We start from the raw sequence: 20,403 nt of genomic DNA, 5'->3' as shown, positions 1-20,403 counted from the left end.
AGATCACGACGTAGTGATCTCATCCATACCGTTACCTTTCATTTCTGTACCCAACCTTGGCCTTGGATCAGCTTACGTTTCTTCCTGGCACGGTGAAGTAATTTTCTGGGGCGGAGTGAGGGGCTGTTCTGAAGTTCTTTGGCGTATACAGGCTTGTATTGCGGAGTGAGCCTCGGAGGCACGCAGTAGTGAGTTGTTTTTAATTGGTCTGTTTTGGTAGTTGTGAGAGTGTGAAAACACCTTCGTACAAGTTGGCAAAGTAGGAGTGAAGGCAGCTGGAGCAGCCTCAAGTGTTTGGGGTTTGTGTCAGTTATCGGTGGGGGGAAGCTGTGCAGGATGGGTTTCATTGGAAAACTGGTAATCAAGTACGGTCGCAGGCAGATGGCTGTAACGTTCGGGATAAAATGTACGCCCAGTCAGTGGGAAGCGTAAAGCAGCACAGTCTTCTTGGGGGAGGCATCCCTCCAAAGCCATCGCTGGAGGAGGAGGGATCTGTAAGCAGCATCAGGTCAAGGTGAAGAGTTAATGGCAGCGGGGATCTGGCAGGTTTGTCTGCGCAGGCGTCCTGGGGGTGCTGGGGCCACCCTTCCGACGATGGGCTGGAGTGCTGGCCAGGTTTGGGTTACCTTGGGGAGTTTTCTGCTTTACAGCCCGCCCTCTCACGATTCTCCCAGACAAAACCAGAAAGTTTGTTCGTTACATGAGCCAGAAAGGGCTATCTCGTAATAATTTATGAATTGCTTTCTTAGGGAAGAAAAAAATATATATATAGTTCTTTTTTATATAATTTAAATCCAAACTTGCAGTTGATTATAGGCTCCTAAACTGACTTGGAGTATCTATATAAAAACCAATAAATCCTGAATTGCACTGCATTGCATGCTATGAAGTACATTTTCCAAAATACTTCTGTGAAAACTGCTGTTTTCTGAAACGTACGTTGTTCAGATGGCAAATGAGCAAACTGGATGTGGTAGACGGAAGGGGGAAGGGGAGGGAAGTTTACATACAGCTTTAAGCCTGGATGGAAGTTACTTCTACAATTTTTAGAAATGAAAATATCCATGTAGGGACCTAAAGGAATCCTGTGGGCTGATGGTGCAGTTTGTGTGGAGCGCGTGCATGGTGCCTTTATGGCATACGGAAGATATTTTACTGTGGCTTAAATGCTTATTATAGTTGCAGTTTTTTGATTACCATCTGTGGTTTCTATTGGTTTTTGATAGAGCAACTAAGCTTTTATATTTTGGGAGTGATGTTCGCTGTGTTGTATCATGCTGACTACTATTTCCAGTGTCTGTGAAACAGCAAAGTCTTACAACTTCAGTCTGATTCCTGAACTGTTGCTTTCATATGCTGTAGAAAATATTGAATCTCCTGATTATACAAATGTCTTCTGTTGGGTAATATTGACAAATATACTGAATAACATTTTTGACATAACATTCTGTTCCCACACAGATAATTTGGATGTAATTGAATGGGTTGATCAAGAGTCTGTGCTAAAAATACGACATTTTCTCACCCACTAAGTGAAAGAAAATGCTTGCTCAAAAGGCAGTTTTGTCAACCAGAGCCGTTGGAAAGTGGGCTGGGTTATGCTGTGACTACTCATTCTGCCTTCCGCCTCTGAAGGCACGGCTCAGGTCTGGCCTGAGTTGCAGACACCGCTGGTTTGTAACCTCGGCGTGGTCCACGGCCGTAGTGAGGGACCAGGGCGACAGTGTTGAGGGTGAGGCGGAGAGCAGCCATCGCTGCAGCCTGGCAGAGGGGCTTGGGGAACCTCGTCTGGTTCCAGGCTCGTGGAGGCACTGAGCAGCCTGTGAATGATTTTAACTGGAGCAAAGTGCTCCAGCCCATGCAGGATCCCATCCAGGATGCCTGTCAGGCTCGCAGGAGTGCTTAAATACACTGGAGCCAGAAATGTACGGGAATAGTTAGAGGGGGAAGTTTTGAAGATCTCTTTTCTTCTGTTTTTCCTTATTTTAATGGTCTCCTGGGCAAAAGACTGCATTGTTATAGTTTGAAAACCGGTATGGTTTTGCTGCAGACTAGGGGAAAAGAAAGAAAAATAGACCTTAGAGAAAGACTGACTGTTTAGTATGCAATAAAGTAATTTTTATCCTTTTCCCAATCTCCTATCAAATAAATCTCGTGCTAACAAGCGATCAAAACCATTTCTCTGCCTGCCGCTCCGCACAAGCCGAGCTGCATTGTACCTTTCCAGCCTTTGAAACTGCCTGTGCCTATTTTTATTTGTCAGGCCGGGGCTGGGCTGGCCCCATTCCAGATGTGTCTCACAAGATTTGGTGCTGATGAGCTATTTATAGCACTGTGGTTCCATTGTCATGGCAACCGTGCTAGAGGCCAAGGCGGCTGGGAGCTATTTCTGGACTTGTGCTGTAATGTAAAACTGATTGGGAAAGTTAGTGCATCCTCTAAGCCAGACTAACTTTAGACAGGCAGAGGGAAAAAAAAAAAAGAGACACAACTACAATCTTTAAATAGATTTTTTTTTTTTTTTCTTTTTCTCCTACCTTTTCCCCATTTCTCTTTTCGATCGCTAGCAGTTTTTGAAGGGATGGTTTGCCTTCTGCTGGATTTGTCTAAAATTCATTCATGCCTCATGGCCTCCCGGCGGATTACGCTTTCTTAATTATGCAGTTTAGGAAGCAGGGTGCGTAACCAGCCTTGGTTTTAGGGCAAGGTTTGTATTTCATGGCAACACAAAAATAAGGGGGCTTTGCTGGCTGGCTGCTGGGGTATGTTCAGGGGTTTTTGCAATAGTTGCAGTTCTTTATACCCCGTAGTTTTAATATTCTATTTTTTGTGTGTGCTTCATGTTCTCCACACCATATAAGGAACTGTAACCTTGATTACCACAAGATGATTCCAAATATATGGAGTCATACTTTTCAGCTTTCTCATTATTTGCTTCAAAATTAGACCCATGGTGCCCCTCTGCCTCCAAGTGGCTGGAATGCTGCGAGGTTCTTCTGTAATTACAGCTGGGGCCACTCTCAAAATCACTTTTCTGGGATATGTATGCATTAATACTATCTATAATTAAATCCTGAGCTTTAGACTGTTTTTAAATCTGTTTGTGCGACTTGCTGCTTTGATAAGGAAATCATAATAACCAGTTGACTTGAAATTGGAAATAAAAAAAATTTTTGCAGCTTCTTGGGAAAGTTTTCTAAAGACTTGTCTTTTGGTTTACTTCTGTTCAAGTCTTATACTACATTTTGAAGTTTATTTCCCATATAAATATGGTTTTGAATGGGGTTCTTATGTCTGAGAACTGACATGCAGAATTTCATTACAGAAACATCATATGTGAGATGGTTTTACATGCAATATAGTGCTCTCATAATTATACCAATAATATTTGTTACAGTACTGTCTCTATGTGGCCGTCTCTAAAGGCTTCCCCCCCCTAATTTTCTTTGTAAAGTAGTTAAAGTAATTGCAAAGGTTTTAATGGATTTTTTTTTTTTTTCTCTCCCCTTATGTAGTTTTGTTTAGGGGGGAAAAAGAATTATGCCTTTCCTACTATTTTTAAATCGTTCAGTAACATGTTTGTGGCATGTCTTCTATGACCACCTTAGCAGTTAAAACTCCACCTTTGCAAATAATAGAAAATATCAGTATATCTTTAAAAACAAACAAACAAAAAAGTCTACTAATGTCCCAATTTTAATTTTCACTCCATTTTGAGGAAAAAACATGACAAGTTTGGTTTCATATACTGTCCATGTTTGCAGGATGCCATAAATACTAGCAGATTGAATGTTTGCTTATTTTATTTGTGTTGTTCCTGTAACTTTGCCTGGTTTTCTGCTTCTCTTGCAAAATAAACTAGCTGAAATGTAAAAGAAATCTCTATCACCATTTTAAGGAATAAGATTTTCCCCCCCTCAATATCCTGCTTGCTCCCAAGAAGAGCAGAAATGGAGAGACTTGAGGGACAGTGGATGTGCACATGCATGCTTGCGACTGAAAATAACCCCTGTGCCCTGGAGTTATCGTCAGTGTCTTGGCCTCCATGGGAAGCCACGGTTTTGACACCGTAACAGACCTGGCTTTTCAGGGTTTGGAAAACTCTTCTGTATTAACATGTTTTTGAACTGTGTTAAAGTTACAGTCCATCATATATTTCTCCGCTCGAATACCCTTTTAAAGAGTGTTATATCTTTGTATTAATCCTGTGACTCTGGCTTCAGCATAGACAAAATAGCTAAAGAAGGAATTTATCAAATAGTTAACTGTTTAGCTTTTAGAAAGCTGTTGCTGAATAACATAAAGGATTATGGCAAGGACTAAAAAGGGAGTAAAGTGGAAGTAAAGCATGATCTGTTCTGAGAAATAAGAAGTACACTCTTGTTTATAAACACTATTAATGTTGAGTTAAATTTCAGCTTAAAACTACTTTAGGGAGCTTTGAGTTAGTTTTGTAGTCCGGATAGGGTATAGATAAATAAAATCTGCTGGGCGTTTGCACGGTTTGGTCTTTAGGAAGATCAGTAAACAAATATTAATTTCTTTTCGGACATAGAAACCTGAATTGTAAAGGCTCTTTTAGAGGTGATCGGGGCACATACAACTTTAATTCTTAGTAAAATCTTGATAATTCTTAGCAATATTCTGGTTAATTCTTAGTAATATCTTGATAAAAACACATGACTCAGAGGAAATGAAAATCCCATTTCCACTGACTCAAGGGACTCTGGGCAATTAACTTGCTCCCTGTGTGCCTACCTTTAAAGTCGGGTTGATGTAAGGTGTGCATTTCAGGATGCGATGGCAGAGGCAGGAAATGCAGCGTGAATGAAGGCAGGCAGGAGTTGTGAGTATGATTTACTGTCTGTAAAATACCTTGAGGCTTTCAGAGGCAAGAAACTTCACAAATGCAGAGTTCCAGTACTACTGCTGAGGGTTATAAATTATAAACAAATGTTGTATTTAGTTGGGACTGAAATTTTGAATTCTTGATTTGCAGTGTCTTACACTAAAGATGAGATCTTAGTATGTGTTTTAAGAGAGACATTTTGTATACAAATTCAGGTTATGACTTGACAAAAAAAAAATGTGATGGAAATAAAGCTCTTCAAATATAGGTGTGTTGTCAGTTTGAAGAGACCTTTCCAGTGTTGTAGTAGACTGAAAACAAAAGCTGCTCTTCACACAGCAAAAAAAATTTCTTGTCTGCCAACCATTTCGTCATATCACAAAGAGTAAAATTTCAAGTAACTGTTTATTGAAAAGACTGTCAGGAAATGCTCAAGGAAAGGCAGTCTGATTTCCCCCTCCCCATTCCTCCCAAAACGGTGAAGTTGTGTTGTTTCTTGTGGTGGAAGATTTAATGTGATATATACCTTTTCAGTGGGGAAAAATGAGTGCAGGCTGCAGTTCTTAGTCTGGCAGCAGCATTGCTCATTCACGAAATTCCCCCCACGTAGGGATAAAACAACTCTCTCTGTATGAAAGAACTCCCGAATAAATCAGTAACCGGCATGTATCTTGAGCTGAAAACTGGGACATGGTTTTGACATAATAGGCTTATTAAAAATTTGGAAAGAATTGGGGATACGTGTATGACTTAAATACTTTGACCTGCAGGAGCTGAGGAAAGCTTCTGTGTATCTCTATGTATGAGGTCTGCCTCCTAAGTGCACCCCTTAAAATTAAAGACACTTGATTCTTCACAAAGATCTGTTTAAAACATTTCATGTGTGTTTTTCCTTCCCCAAGCTGAAGAAAGGGACCCAAAAATAAAGTGCATTTTTTATTTATTTGTTTTACATTTTTATTAATATCTTTCATTTTAATATCTCAGGGACACATCTGCTGCTGTCCTAGAGATGCTGCCTCTCCAGTGTTGCTGACTACAAATGACCTAAAGTCTTTCTTTTTCTTTCTTTTTTTTTTTTCAAATGTGTCTTAGCAGTATCGATGTTTTATAACACAGACAGAAGTGCCTTATACTAAATTACAGTATTTTGCAGAGCAATAACTGATCCTGTTACTTAGTCATGTCCAGAATCTGGCCCTAAGTGAGAACTGGCAGCAATGCTGAATGAATTATTTGCTTTCTGGAAAATAGTTTTCCCATATAATCTCTGGGAAAAATTTACAGAAGAAAAAAACTGACCTTGTAACTTGGTGCAAGACCTGCTCACAGTATAAAATTAGGTTTCGTGGTTTGACAGTTTTATTTGAATTATTTCACCAAAGTTACTTTTCTTTCTCCCTGTGAAATTCATTGCTGACATAGTAGATGGGCGTATCTCCAGTAGCCTTAGAACAATCTATAGCAGCAGTGAATTCAGCACACAAAGTAGTGCTGAGGTGGCCTCACTTGTGTTTTGGGTAAAGCATAACAAGAATTAAAAATAGAAATTAATGGTGGTGGATTTGTTTTCATTTTGAATTAGGCTTTGTTCTCATCTGACTTGATTATTAGTTTAATTTACTGGATAAATTATTTGGTCTTGACTAATATTGTCTTAGAAGTCTCTGAACATAGTGTATTGATCTTTTCTGAACTCTCATGCTCCCACTGTTGCCCCTTATTTTAGAGGTATCAGACTAGATCGAATTTCTGCTACTCTTTTCTCCTTACAGACACATTTATTTTTCTGTTGACCAACTGAAAGAATAATTCCCTCTCTTTATGTTTCAGAAAAAAACCAGACTGTTTTTTAAGTCTTTAGCTCTTTCTAAAGTTGCTAGAGCAGACTTATATGAAAAGGCACATACACAGGAGGAAATCTTCATTTAATGTATTGCTTTGCTCCATTTTCCCTAAAATGCCCCTGGAAGCAGGGTAGGTTTTCGGGTAACTATCACAGAGTGAAAGACTTCCTTCTTGAACAAGCATTGTTACGAGTATCAGATGTTACTGAATGTTGGAACTTGTTTTGGGGGGAAGAAGAAATGTTTATTCCATTCGAGCTTGTTTTACCTGGCATGAACATTGCTATTGGAATTCATCTCAAGTACAGTACTGCTGCTCCTATGTGGCTGATGTTTTTCAAGGAAATCATAGGCCTAAAAATAGTCTGCATAAACAACAGTAAGAGGTTTGTACTTTCAGTTCCAGGTTTTAGCAATATCTTGTTGTTATTTTCTAATTGTCAGTTTCCAAAATCCATTAAGCTGATTAGCAGAGTGTTTAAAAACAAAACAAAACAAAAACCCCAAACCAAAAATCCACCTCTTGTGGAACCTTGCATAAAATGTTACGTCGAGATAAATTCAGTACAGAAAGGCTGGGTCGTCATAACAGTAATCACCTTTATATCTTTATGAGCATGTTAGGTTCTGAACATTTTTGAAGCATCCTCCAACTTTTGAAATTGCCACATGATTCTGAAACTGTGGTCTTAGGGGAGAATAGAATGTGGAAACACTCGTACTAGTTGGAGTTCATGATTATTGTACGTATTTAACATCCTCTGTGTACTGAACAAAGAGCTTTACTTCTTTTTCCTTTGGATTAAAAAAAAGAAAAATAAAATTACTTAACAGCCTGGAAGAGATGAGGAAAAAATCCAGCTTGCAAATTGCAGAACACAATTTGTCATCAATTTTATCCCTGTATACCTGTCTCAACGTCACCTTTCATGATGAAAATTGATCTTTATGCTTTGTCTCATGTTTTTAGTAGCATATTTACTAAGCTACATTTTAATGTGTTTAAAATTCTGTAATTCTGACTAAACAAAAATTACTTTCCATTTGTCTCTGAAACGAGATGGTCATCTAATTCTTGGTGAAAAGGGCATTACACTGAAGCCACTGTTAAAACCTACAATTATTTTTCCTCCTTCCCCTGCTCTTCATTAGGTGTTTTAGAAAATCAGTCGGGAAGCAGGGGCTGACACTGAGGGCTAAGACTCTTGCTGATTTTAATGGTGGTTTGGTTTCTGATTTGTGAGTCTGGGACATGGCTACCTTCCCCCCCCTTTCAGTTGTCGCCTGCGACCATAGTTAATGGACTTTCAGTGTACCTACCTAGCTGTAGGGATCAGAAGGGAAAACTCACCTTTTCTGTGTGATTTCTGCTTCGTAAAGAAAAGAATTCTTGCAAAGGAATATAAAAGGAAACTTAAAGTATAATTGGTTTTAAGACTGTGATTAATCATTAATGTTACAGGTAAAGTTAACTGTAGAAACGTTGCTAGATCTCCTAATAATACTGAAATGGAAGGTATGCAGCATACCTGGTGTTGGACAGTGTAATTGGGGGTGCGAGTAGCGTAAAATCTGCATCCTGAAGCTGCTGGTTTGCTACGTCTTCAAGTCTCATAGTAACATCACAATAAAACAGAGTTAACAAATCGGTTCCTTGAGATTTTTATGCTTTGAGTTGAAGTGAAAGATAATTAGGAGGTTACAGTTAATTGCTAAAAACATTTTAAAGATTCCAGGTTATCCTCTTTAGGTAATACCTAATGAATTCGAATAAAATATATCTTTTTATACCCATTTGGCCTACTGCTGCTACTTCTTCTGAAAGTAAACTGAAAAACTGGTACCAACAATTGACAGAAAAATCAGTATTCCCTCTCACTTGACTGAACTTGTAATGAAATTGGTTTAGGGGGTTCATTTATTAAAAGAATTATAGTGATGATAAATTTAAAAAAAAAATATTCATCATACTTTCAGGAAAATCACATGTAGGCAATTTATTTGAGTCATTGCATTACTGTTAGCAGTAGCAGATTATATTGTACAATTTATGTGAATAAATTACCTAAATTAAACTACTTGTATGTTTGTTAGCAGCGGGAGCAGAATGGGAGGGGGTTGGAATGAGATTACCAGACCTGATGAATAAGACTGTGGATTTGGCCCTCTGCTGGGTGGTGTCAGGAAATGCATGTTTTAAATACTAGCGCACGTGTGTTGAGCAATTTCAGTGTATTCAGCATTTTGTGAATCTGAGTGCAGTAAAATATAACAAATCTTATCTGGGAACTTGTCAGTTACTAAAGCGTTAGGTAGTTTCTCTAATTTGAGAATGAAAAGTTACTCTTTTTCTTTTATCTCCCCAGTTTTCTAGACAAGATCGACATAGTCAAACAAAATGAGTATACACCGTCTGACCAGGTAAGGAAACTTTCATTAAGAAATTACACAATTTATCTTCCCCCTCCGTTTTTGAGGGTCACTATCTCATTAATTTTCTAATTGCCATTTGTGGCGCTAATAGAGGTATTACCATGTACTGTACATCTTTAGTATTCCAGTAAAAATTACTTTGTCATTTGGATAGAGATTATGTTTATACCCATAAATGTACTGTGAAATGAAAATCTGCTTAGAATCAAGACTGACATCATGCTTCTGTGACACTAAAACTCAAATATCCATTTGAATGAGTAATTCGTAATGTTTTGCCCTCTTTGCTGAATAACCGTCATGCACTTTCTTTGATGCAAAGTTGGTTGGTACCTTCTCAGCCCCACTGGCTCCCACTGTAAACCCGATTTTTGTAAAAATAACCTTGTTAGAAGATTTTTATTTTTTTTATGAGAATAGGAATTGTAGTTTTCATTTTGTTACAGATAATCTGATGATCTTTTTAGGACCAAATCCCTAATCCAAAATCACATGTATATTCCTAAATTTCTGCCCATAAATAATGCAATTAAGCATCTAATGTACTTTTATAGGATAAATAACCAAAAACCACTAATGTCCTAAAACTTTTGCAGACAGCATTGATGAGGAGAGAGCAGTTCGTATCCTTTAAAGTTGTTCAAGAATAAATTAATCATTCATCCTTTTAAAAATCTGAGGTTTTTTTATAAATGAGGCTTTCTTATCCTGAAATCATTTTACTTTCAAGAAACAAAATATTAAAAATATAGGTTATTATATTTGAAATTTGGAGCAACTACTCTTCAGATATGAAGCTTTGAAACAAGTATCAGTTTTATGTTGGAGGCTATTAACTTGTATTTACTTACACTTAGTCTATAGTACTAAGTATAGTACTTACAATTTACTTACAGTTATTACTCAAGTAAGGCGAGTATTTACGTAGTTACTTAAGTAAAATATTTACATATTAAGTAACAGTAAGCACAAGTACTTATGGCACTTGTTTGGGACCATTGACTGCATTGAAACTCCCCACAAGTATACTGTGAAACAGGCCCATTTGGATTATCCTCTGGGATATTACACGTTTTTCCTAAAAGAACTCCTGAGTGTAAGAATTAAATCACTTCCTTTTTTTTTTTTTTTTTTTTTAATTTTTCTTCCTTGAGGTGCGTGAGTGCCTTTTTTTTTTTTTTTAACATCATACTTGTATTGATTTCTAGAGATGCAGAGCTCCAGAGAGTCCAGTTTTCCCCATTTGCTTCTGTTTATTGGGGTGTTGAAATTTTCAAACTGTTTCAAACACAAATTAGAACAATGTTTAAATATATACATATTTCAATATGAGTATTAAAATAGCCAGACAACAATAATTTACTGTCAGAAAACTGATGTTAAAACATAGCCATTTTGTTTAATGATTTAACAGTGTTGTCTAACCTTTGGATTTTGTGTGGTTTTGACTTTGACTAACCAGTTTGGTACCTATGTAGGAACAACAGAGCTTTTATTGTGCATATAATTTTTTTTTTACAGTCTGTTCCGCTTACACAATCTTCTCTGCTGCAAATGTTACAATTTATCTGCTATTTAGACCCATTGTGAAGAACACCAAAACTTAAGTCCTAAATTATAAAACCTTTACTTGAATTCAAAGTGGTATTTTGTAGGTAGTTATATTTGGACTGTGCACTTGGTCTGCAGCCTATGCAAATTAGGTTCTTCTAGATCAGTTACCCACTAGGCACTGTATATGGCTGTCACTGCTTTACAATACACTGTAAATAAAAGCCAATACAGTTTGTTTTTAATAGGGTTTTGTAGCACTTATAACAATTTCAATTATTTGTAGCTCACAGCTTCTGATTACCATTTCTGTCTGTACAGGAAATTTCAAATTTTATCTTTGAAAAGCCCAATTCTCCTAAGATTTAAGTGGTTGAGCTCCCGGTTCTTTGAAGGAAAAAATGGAAAATTCTGAGACCTAAATACTTCTTTTAATAGCCAAGCACTGAGCAGCTGGGGGAGAGATCTGTCTTCTGGGGTTGAGAATCATTTGGTTGTAGTTTAAAGATCCCGTTGTGTGCCACAATCCCACTGAAATCTGTGAATGCATCATCTGATCTCTAGGGATGGGTCTGCACTGTTCTGAACACTTGCGTTTGCTTTAAGTGGCCTGTAAATGTTTCCTCCTATTCCAAGCTTGGCACTTAAAACCTGCTTGTGAAAATATATGTACTTTAAAAGGTGAGCACACCCATATGCGTACACGTGTTCAAGATCAAAACCTTAAATGCGGCTTCATAATGCTCTCTTCCCTGTTTTTGCAGTACAGCATGCACTGTCAGCACTGGGTAAAAGGTTTTTATTTCTGTTGCTGGATATATTAAGAATTATGAAGTATCTGTGTTGAATCAATGACTTTTCCTTTATGCTCTAGGATCTTCTCAGATGCAGAGTTTTGACATCAGGAATTTTCGAAACCAAGTTTCAGGTGGATAAAGTAAATTTTCAGTAAGTATCCTTATTTTTTTCCTTTTCTTTTTTGTTTTTTTCTAAATCCTATGCAGACAAATACCAGGGTAAATTGGAGGACAGTCTACCATATAGTCATTGAGACTACTGTATTTCTTAAGTTGATGTTTAATGGAAAGCAAGTATTTTATGATTTTTTTTAAATTTAGTAGTCTGGCTTTAAAAAGAAATGCAAATTGGTGTGCAATTTTTTGCTTTTATTTTAAATCACAAAGAGCAAAATGTTTTAGATCTATTTTTACTAATGCCTTTTCTGAGTATTTGATTCATTGCTAGTTTATATAGTGAAATATTTGACCAAAAACTTTGTACATATCTAAGTAACAGAAAATGCATGTTCTCTTTACTGTCCCAGGTTAGAAAGATTACTTGACCCGAACAAAAACTGCTGAGTTTTAGTCTGGTCTTGTTGACTTTAGATCTGTGATACTTGTTTCAGCAAATGACTTTTTATAGGACTTTTTTTAATGTCTTAGCTTGTAAGGGTGAAAATGAATCTGCAATGTACATACGCCAGAATTTCTTACCTTCAAGTGTAGGTGTTACTGGAAGTAAACATAATTATATTTTGTGATGAAAGCTCTGCGTGCGTATGTTGGTGGACCGTTACCTGTTCAGGTTCTCATAATCCTCAGTTCCTTTTAGCTTCTATGACATGGAAGTCCTAAAATTTCTTACAAAAAAAAAAAAACCCAAAACAAACACAAAATGTATTCTGACTTGATTTATGTTTTTTTCTTAGTATGTTTGATGTTGGAGGGCAACGAGATGAACGCCGAAAATGGATCCAGTGTTTTAATGGTATGATTAGAATTTATGTTCGTTTTATAAAATAGTTCTCTGCAAAATTTTAATGCCCGATCTTATTTTTCTGCCTGTGTGAAAGCCATCTTCTTTTCCGTGTAGCTTGATAAGGAATTATCTGAACAGTCATACGAGATGGAATTTTTCTTGACATGTAAACTTCTGTAACTGTATAGAATATGTTTAGGGAGAATGTAGGTGGAAAGGAATTCAAGTTTGATAATATAGCTTGTCTGTTTTCTTCGGCTTCCCTCTCTTCATTTAATTTAATAGAGGAGGTGGAATTCATCTTAAAATTCATTGTATTTTGCTATGGTTACTGTCATAGAGCATCACCTGAACACTTCATACGTGTGTGGAACTCCTGTGCAATATTTTCTTCTGTGCTATTAATAACAGATTTGTTTGGGTTTTACCTCTGCTCCTTCCTCTTCCTATTACCTCATGATCTGACGCGTCTCTTCTGCTGTTGATGTCTGAGGTAGATGAGCCTGGAAGTCAGCGTAAGGGGTCTGGAGCAGCGCAGCCACGCACGAACACAGAGATCGGGACTCTCTGATCCTGGGAGTATCTCCCAGGAAAGAGATAGGGGCCTCTAAGCAGTATAGTACACTATAGGAAGACTAGAGCAATTAACCGTGAACTCACAGCAATCTACTATTTTTATTATGACTATTCATGCAGATCAAAAGTGCCATTTGTCAGAGGTCTTCCCCCAAGGGCCTCCCTGTCCTTTCTTGATAGCTCAGAGTTGCTTTCTAAGTTTCCTTACACCTTTTAAATCTTTAAATTCTCCTCTTAGCTTTTTTCAGTTCCCCTCTCTCGCTTCTGTTCCTTTCTTTTCCACATGTTCTGTCATTCTGTCAGCTTCTGTTCTGTGGCCTGCCTCTCCTATCTCTAATGGTTTCTTCACTTTCTTTTTTTATTTCTGGTACTTAGAAAGCTGTCAGCAATAGCATTCCAGCCTGTTCTCTTCATGAAGCCGAAAGTCTGGCAGCTCTTAATTGAACTTTGGGATTCCTGGATATTTCTTCTGAAGTCTGGTATTAACTAATGGGTATTTCTTGATTTAGATGTGACTGCTATCATATTTGTGGTGGCGAGCAGTAGCTACAACATGGTTATACGAGAGGACAATCAGACCAATCGGCTTCAAGAAGCACTAAACCTCTTCAAGAGTATCTGGAACAACAGGTCTGTGAATTGAAGTTTCACTGTTCATATCACATGAATTAGTAATCCTATCTTATACTGTAGTCAAGACTTGTGTACTGGGCCTGGCTAGGATAGAGTTAATTTTCTTCCTAGCAGCTCATATGGTGCCATGTTTTAGATTTTGACCGAAACAGTGCCGATAACACACTAATGTCGTAGCTGTTGCTGAACAGTGTTCGCAGAGCATCAAGGCCGCCTCTGTTTCTCACTCTGCCCCCCGCAGTGAATACACTGGGGGTGCGCAATAGGTTGGGAGGGGACACAAGTGGGCAGATGACCCAAACTAACCAAAGGGGTATTCCGTACCATATAATGTCATGCTCAGCAATAAGAGGGAAAAGAGGGGGAGCTTAGGAGGGTTAGCCATCTTGCTGGGTATTGGTCTACCCACGGGAGGTGGTGAGTGACTGCCTTTGTTTTGTTTTGTTTTCGTCTCTCTTCCACTTATCCTTCACTTATTAAACAATGATTATTTATATTTTTTTTATCTTGACCCCCAAATTTTCTTGCTTTTATTCTTCCTTTCCTCTTCCTCCGTCCCACTGAGGGGGAAAGTGAGCGAGCAGCTGTGTCGTGCTTTGCTGCCCACCGGGGTTAACCCACAACGGCAGCCTAGCCTGTGTTATTTGCTTCTCGCAGCACGGTCCAAGCTAGTCTGTGATCACAACTGCCTATCTGTTACATTAATGTCTAATACACTCATCTAATTGAAGAAAACTCTGGAGACTTAAAAATTGGTAGTTGCCATATTGAGGCTGAAGTACTTAAACAGTGATAGACTAGCACACTAAAAAGTGGATATGCTCACCTATGTGATGTATTTGGATTAGCAGCAGAAGGTGGGCACACAAACTGAACTCAAGGTGTGTACATCTGGAATTACACCATTGGATTCAGGTATAAAAGGAACCTTTAAAAATTACTATAGTGTGTCGTATGACTGTTCTCTCCAGAACTGGATTAAGTGTCTTTTTGCTGTATGATCCTAGCTGTGCCTTCTCAGAGTGTTCGGTTTCAATTTTGTACAGGTGGCTACGGACCATTTCAGTAATTCTTTTCCTGAATAAACAAGACTTGCTAGCAGAGAAAGTTTTGGCAGGGAAATCTAAAATTGAAGACTACTTTCCAGAATTTGCTCGCTACACTACACCAGATGATGGTAAGTTTTTTAAATTTTATTAGCAATTTATCATTTCCTTGTTAATTGCATTTGTGATGTTTTTGGTAATTTCAGCTAAGACTTGAAAACTCTTAAGTAGATGTAATCTTCATTGTCTTTCAGCCAAACTGTAATGTTAAATTTTAGGTATTAATAATGAGGGAATCCTGTCTTCTGTACATTTAATATATTAATAATTTCATCATGCCAAAATCCTGTTACTTTGCTGGTGTAGACCACAGTACAGCTTGTCGCAGATATGTCCTCTGGACTCCCCTGAGTTGTATCTGTGGTCATTTCTCTAACCTGCCAAATGCCTGGTACTATGGCCCCTGTAATACTCCTTTGTTCTCCTGAAATCTTGCTGTTTTAAATAATATGTTATGGTGTGTCTTATCTCATAGTCAGTTTTGCAAAGTATGTTTCTATCATATGTGAGCAGAAAACAGAACAAGTTATGATTTTTAGGCGTTATCACCAAAGAACATCTGGTTTAATGAGATACTTATTTTATTATTAATCAGCAACACCAGAGCCTGGTGAGGATCCCAGAGTTACAAGGGCCAAGTATTTTATTAGAGACGAGTTTCTTGTAAGTATTTCCTTTCTTTCAGTGTTTCTTACGTGATTCTTCTCAAATATAAGCTCTTATGCAGCTTCTACTATTGCAAAATGCTGTCACTTCTTGCATTGTTTATATTTAACATCCACACTGCATAAAACACTGTTGCATTTAAGAGCTTTACTGCTGTTTGTTAGCTGCTCTTCAGATATTTGTCTGTTGACACAGTATATAATTAAATAGCAAAAGAATTGCTGAAAATTAAGAAACCTCAAATAGAATGATGAGTGAAGTCCTACTGTTATTAATAGGGCCAGGTTTTTATTCCATGCATCATTTCTAAAGATAAAGACTCATCAAAAGATGCATCTTCTGTAAAATATTAATGTTCTTTTCTTAATATCTTTCCCATTACTGGTCAGCTGAAGCTATAATAGACATAGGTTTTTCAAATATTATGACAATTACTTGTAATGGTGAGCATGGCAATCAAATTGTGGACTTATTTTAAAAAGGAGCAAAACAAAATTTTGAGGGAGGCTTTCTGTAAGTGTAAAGCAGGGATGAAAGCCTTGTACAAGGAGGCAAAATCCCACTCTCGTCGTGGACAAATTGACGAGGAGTTGTGTGGTTAAATTCACCAAAGCTGCATATAAATAATAGCACTTTTGTGAGTTCTCGTTCAACTCTGAAATTCCCCAGTATGCAGTGACCTTCTCACCATATAATTCTGATCATTTTAAATTTCATGTTTTATGTGAGAGTGTGAAAAATTGTGGGCATTTTGCCACTTAGTTAACACCCTTTGAAAACACAACTCACACCTATGTATCTTAACCTTCGTTCATCTGAGTTTAGAGAACATGGGGGTTTTTCCCCAGTCAGTTTTATTTTAACCAAGTATCTCTCTCTTACTTTTAACAGAGAATCAGCACAGCAAGTGGAGATGGAAGGCACTATTGCTATCCTCACTTCACATGTGCAGTGGATACAGAGAACATCCGGAGGGTTTTCAATGACTGTCGGGACATTATTCAGCGCATGCACCTTCGCCAATACGAGTTGTTGTGATGGAGAGCACTTTTTTCTGTGTTTTGGACTCCTTATTCCTTATTAAAAAAAGAAAAAAAAACACCCTTGCCCACATAGGGTGGAAGAGAACTGTTTGAATCTCCCATTGATTTGCACCCCTCAACTTTTTCTCCTTGCTGGACAATAGCAGCACTTCTAAGCTTGCTTCTGTACCCCTCGGACAGTTTGAGATGGCCCCTAACATTTAAAAGGCCGTTTCCATGAGGATTCCCTAACACTGTTATTAACACAAAAGAAAAAAAAAAAAAAAAAGAAATAAAAACTAATTAATTAAAAGCCCTGAATGTGGAGCACCTGAAAGAATTGGGGATAAAAATTTGAAAGATAAAACAAAAATTGGGGAGAGAAAACTTTAGGTAATTTAGCACTGTTGTGGGCATAATCATATAACCCGTGATCTCCACTTTGTATCATTCACTGCATCAGACTAAAGAAGGTGCCAAGTCACAGACCAAGTTTGAAGACAGACACTTGAGTTTGGTTCTCTGACTGTAATGTGGCTTTGAACGGAAATACTGACAATTCTACAACAGACCTAGACAGTGCAAAAACCAACTGCTACCTTTCAGAAGGGTATTTTTAAAACCAGTCTTGGTGGTCTAAAGACAACCATGGACATTTATGAATTGAACTGCGTATGGCCTGTGATTGCAGAAAGAGTTAACCACACACTGTTTTCAGTTTGTCCACTGATGATCCTGTCTGCTATAAAAAAATCATTATCTGGACTGTAGTCCTCACAGTCTTTCCCTTCTTTTTCTTCTTCCCTCCCCTCATTTTTTATTTTACTGCTGGATTATTATTCTTGTACAGACTGTAAAATGTATTATTTTGTACAACTTTATTGAAAAAAAAAATAACTTGTAGAAGATCTTTGTGCCTTGATTATGGCTGTACCTGTACAATGAGCTAAGATGTAAGTATGTTTGATTGCGCTGTACAGCTTTGTCAACCCTATCTGCAGCATTAGCTCAAGGTAGGGAAAATTTATCTGTAGTTTAGTTTTTCTGGTTTATAAAAGAAGGAAAAATACTGTTTAGTAAAAAAAAAAAAAAAAGAAAAAAAAGAAAAAAAAAGAAAAAAGTACAAATTGTGCAAACTTAACCACTTTAAAAGTGAGGTCTTCAACAAGTGACCAGATGTTGCAGCATCATGCTTTTTAATTTTTAGCTTTAATTCATTTAAATCTCTATCCAAATGCAAAACATGGCTTGTTTCTACATAAACCAAATTTTGCTACAAATTATAAATGTTAGTCTTTGGTCATTCATAGTCCTTTTTGCTAAAGACAAAACCAGAACAATAACAGACACATAGGGCATCATGCAGGTCTGGTGACCATCTCTAGACTGGGCCAAATACCCCACCAAACTCCACTTACGCTGCGTGGGCATACTACTACCAGAATGACAAGGTGTGCACTGCCCTTGGATTTGGCCACTGAATTCCAGTTTCAAATGATATTTTTATTTCTCTTTTAATAAAGAGATACTTTAGAACCTTTTTGTTTTATATTAACTATATAAGTAGCTTAAAGTGAAGATGTGTGGATTTTTCTTAAACTTGAATAATTTATGCAAATTATATGCTTAGAACAACATGTGGTACAGTAAAAAGAAAAAGAGCAAAAATCACTGTAGCAATAAGAGAGCATGTAATTTTAGTAACTACTACACTGCTTTATATTTTATACCTAGGTGTTTTATGTCTCTGTGAGTGTGTTACTTTTTCATGTGTCTAAACCTACGTGTACAATTTGTACAGAGTCAGAAATTACAGCTGTAATAACACATCTAGAACAGTGTTAGCCTATATTACTCGAACATCCCTGTTCCCCCTTCATTTACACCCCTAAACTGATCTGGATCTTACTGCAGTGACTTTAAAAGGAAAACAAAAGAAACAAAACAAAAAACAAACACCAAAATACTTGCCTCTCTGTCTTTCACACTAGCTTCCCTCCACCCAAGAGACGGTGTTAACTTTCTTTTTTGGGAAGAGGTCCAGTTTAAATTAAAATTAGGATGTGGTCAGTGATGTCTGTGCAGCTAGATTTGCTTCAGGTATCAGATGCCTTTTTAATACTAAGAACTGCAACTGTTCAGAACTGAGAGTTTTCATTGCTTTTGTGGTGAAATTTTTAAATGAAAATGAATCACCTAGTCCATTTTCATGTAAAGAGCAGGGACTTGATGGAGTTACTGTCCCCTCTCTCGTAACTCGAAATTACAGGTCATCTTCCAGAAGACACTAAATCGTCTAAAAATTTTAGCTGCAGTTGCTACTCATCTTTTAAAAATGATCTTTCCTGTTCACAGGTTTAGAAAGTTGCCACCTGAAATTCGTAGAACTGTAGGAGAACATGACCGCAAATAGCCCCTTACAATTTAAGAATGTATCCAGTGCCTCTAGGTTAAGGGCTGGTGCTTCCACTAGGTAAAAATGGGACACACATTGTGGAAAGGAAATTCATTGTGAGCCTTAATTTTAGTTCTAGGAGCCAAAATCTTTAATTTAGGGCCAACCCTTATCTTTTTAAGCCTAAGAGGAGTTGCTGTAAATGCCAAATTTATAGATGGGGAAAACCTGTAGTGGTGTAAGGAATGTAATCTCTCAGAGAAACAAAGCACCTCCATTTGAAAAAAAAATTAAAAATAAGCTTCTTTCTCTGATAATGAGAAGGATACATAATAACAAGGAGCTATATAAGACAGCAACAGTTTAAGAAACCTAAAGCTTTATATGAACAGAAATGTTTAGGGGATGCTTTTTTTTTCCTTAAGTGAGGAAAAAGGCAATTGTTTTGAATATGGTTGAGTTGCACAAGTATGGAGTGTGTGTGTGTCTTAATGTCTCAGTATTGCCTTTGTTAGTCTCTATTAGTCCATGCAGTTTGGTGGCCTGGTAAATGCAAGTCTTATTTTTAACAGCTTTTTTTTTTTTTTTTTTTTAATATAGAAACATAAAGCTTTAATGCTTGCTATTTAATAAGTAACTGTGTTTTCTTCTGTCTCTAATTTAGTGGCCATAATTTGCAGTTAATTGAACCATTCCAACCTAATGCTTACCCATATTTCCTAGTTTTGTTTTATTTATTTATTTGAACTTCTTGTTTTCATGATTGAGGACTTTCACTTCTGTCTCATTCATCTGTTTGGAAACTTCTGACCTTACAGCCAAAACTTAACTCATTCTACTCAGTATTCATCGTGATGCTGAAGTGTAAGATACCTGCAAATGTAAACACTACCACTTTTATTAATAAAAGCAAATACAGTGTTTTAGGGCACATTTGCATCACTATAGTTGAGGTTGTGTCAGTATTTCCATTATAAACCCATAGAGGGTCTATATCTTGGCACTCAATTGCCCTAAGCTAAATCTTTGCCATACAAGGCTTCTGCTCAAGCATGATTTGGTGGGTTGGTTTTTAAATAGTTTCCAACACAAACTCTTGTTTCTGTTTTAAGTTATACAACTGTTTTGTTGGATGGGGGTTGGTTTAAAAAAAAACAACAAAAACAACAAACAAACCTGGTTCAAGATTGTTTTTGGCACTTCTGTAACTCAGAAATGGTTTTGATTTTAAAACATAACCTTTGGCAAGCCAGTAACCTACAATATGGTCTGATCACTTTGGGTATTTTGTAAAAAATAATAATAAATTGTAGAGATGTTGTGGTTTCAAAATCAGCTACTGTGCATTTGCAGTAACTTATTTCAACCCAAGAACTTTTAGTAATTTGTACATCAGTACACATATTCAGCAGCCAGCGTGATGCAGCAGAATAGTCAGAACTCCTGAGGGTTTTTTTTTTTAATAATGTGGAGAGGTGAATCCACTACAGACTAAAAAAATATTCAGCTGCTTCTGAAAGCATCAAAAACTGCTCTCTTAGAGGCTGAAACTGGAGCTCTGTAA

The 20,403-nt window shown here is 37.2% G+C and overlaps 1 protein-coding gene across 2 annotated transcripts in view; it reads left to right on the top strand.

Annotated features, from left to right (window-relative positions):
- GNAS (GNAS complex locus) overlaps positions 1 to 20,174 on the top strand; it is a gene marked incomplete at its 5' end in the record, with an annotated part of 161,360 nt that extends 141,186 nt beyond the window's left edge. For both annotated transcript variants that reach the window (XM_082325561.1, XM_082325562.1), the window contains 7 exons: positions 9,063 to 9,117; positions 11,555 to 11,628; positions 12,392 to 12,450; positions 13,527 to 13,647; positions 14,697 to 14,827; positions 15,352 to 15,419; positions 16,314 to 20,174. In XM_082325561.1, the coding sequence (XP_082181687.1) occupies positions 9,063 to 9,117; positions 11,555 to 11,628; positions 12,392 to 12,450; positions 13,527 to 13,647; positions 14,697 to 14,827; positions 15,352 to 15,419; positions 16,314 to 16,460 (655 nt within the window). In that variant the 3' untranslated portion in view covers positions 16,461 to 20,174. The remainder of the gene's footprint in view (positions 1 to 9,062; positions 9,118 to 11,554; positions 11,629 to 12,391; positions 12,451 to 13,526; positions 13,648 to 14,696; positions 14,828 to 15,351; positions 15,420 to 16,313) is intronic.
- Positions 20,175 to 20,403: the final 229 nt, after the last annotated feature.

Source organism: Platalea leucorodia, assembly GCF_965183815.1.
Source record: "Platalea leucorodia genome assembly, chromosome: 13".
NCBI lineage: Eukaryota > Metazoa > Chordata > Aves > Pelecaniformes > Threskiornithidae > Platalea > Platalea leucorodia.
Note: the sequence above shows the minus strand (reverse complement) of the source record. Positions and strands in the feature narration are given on the sequence as shown.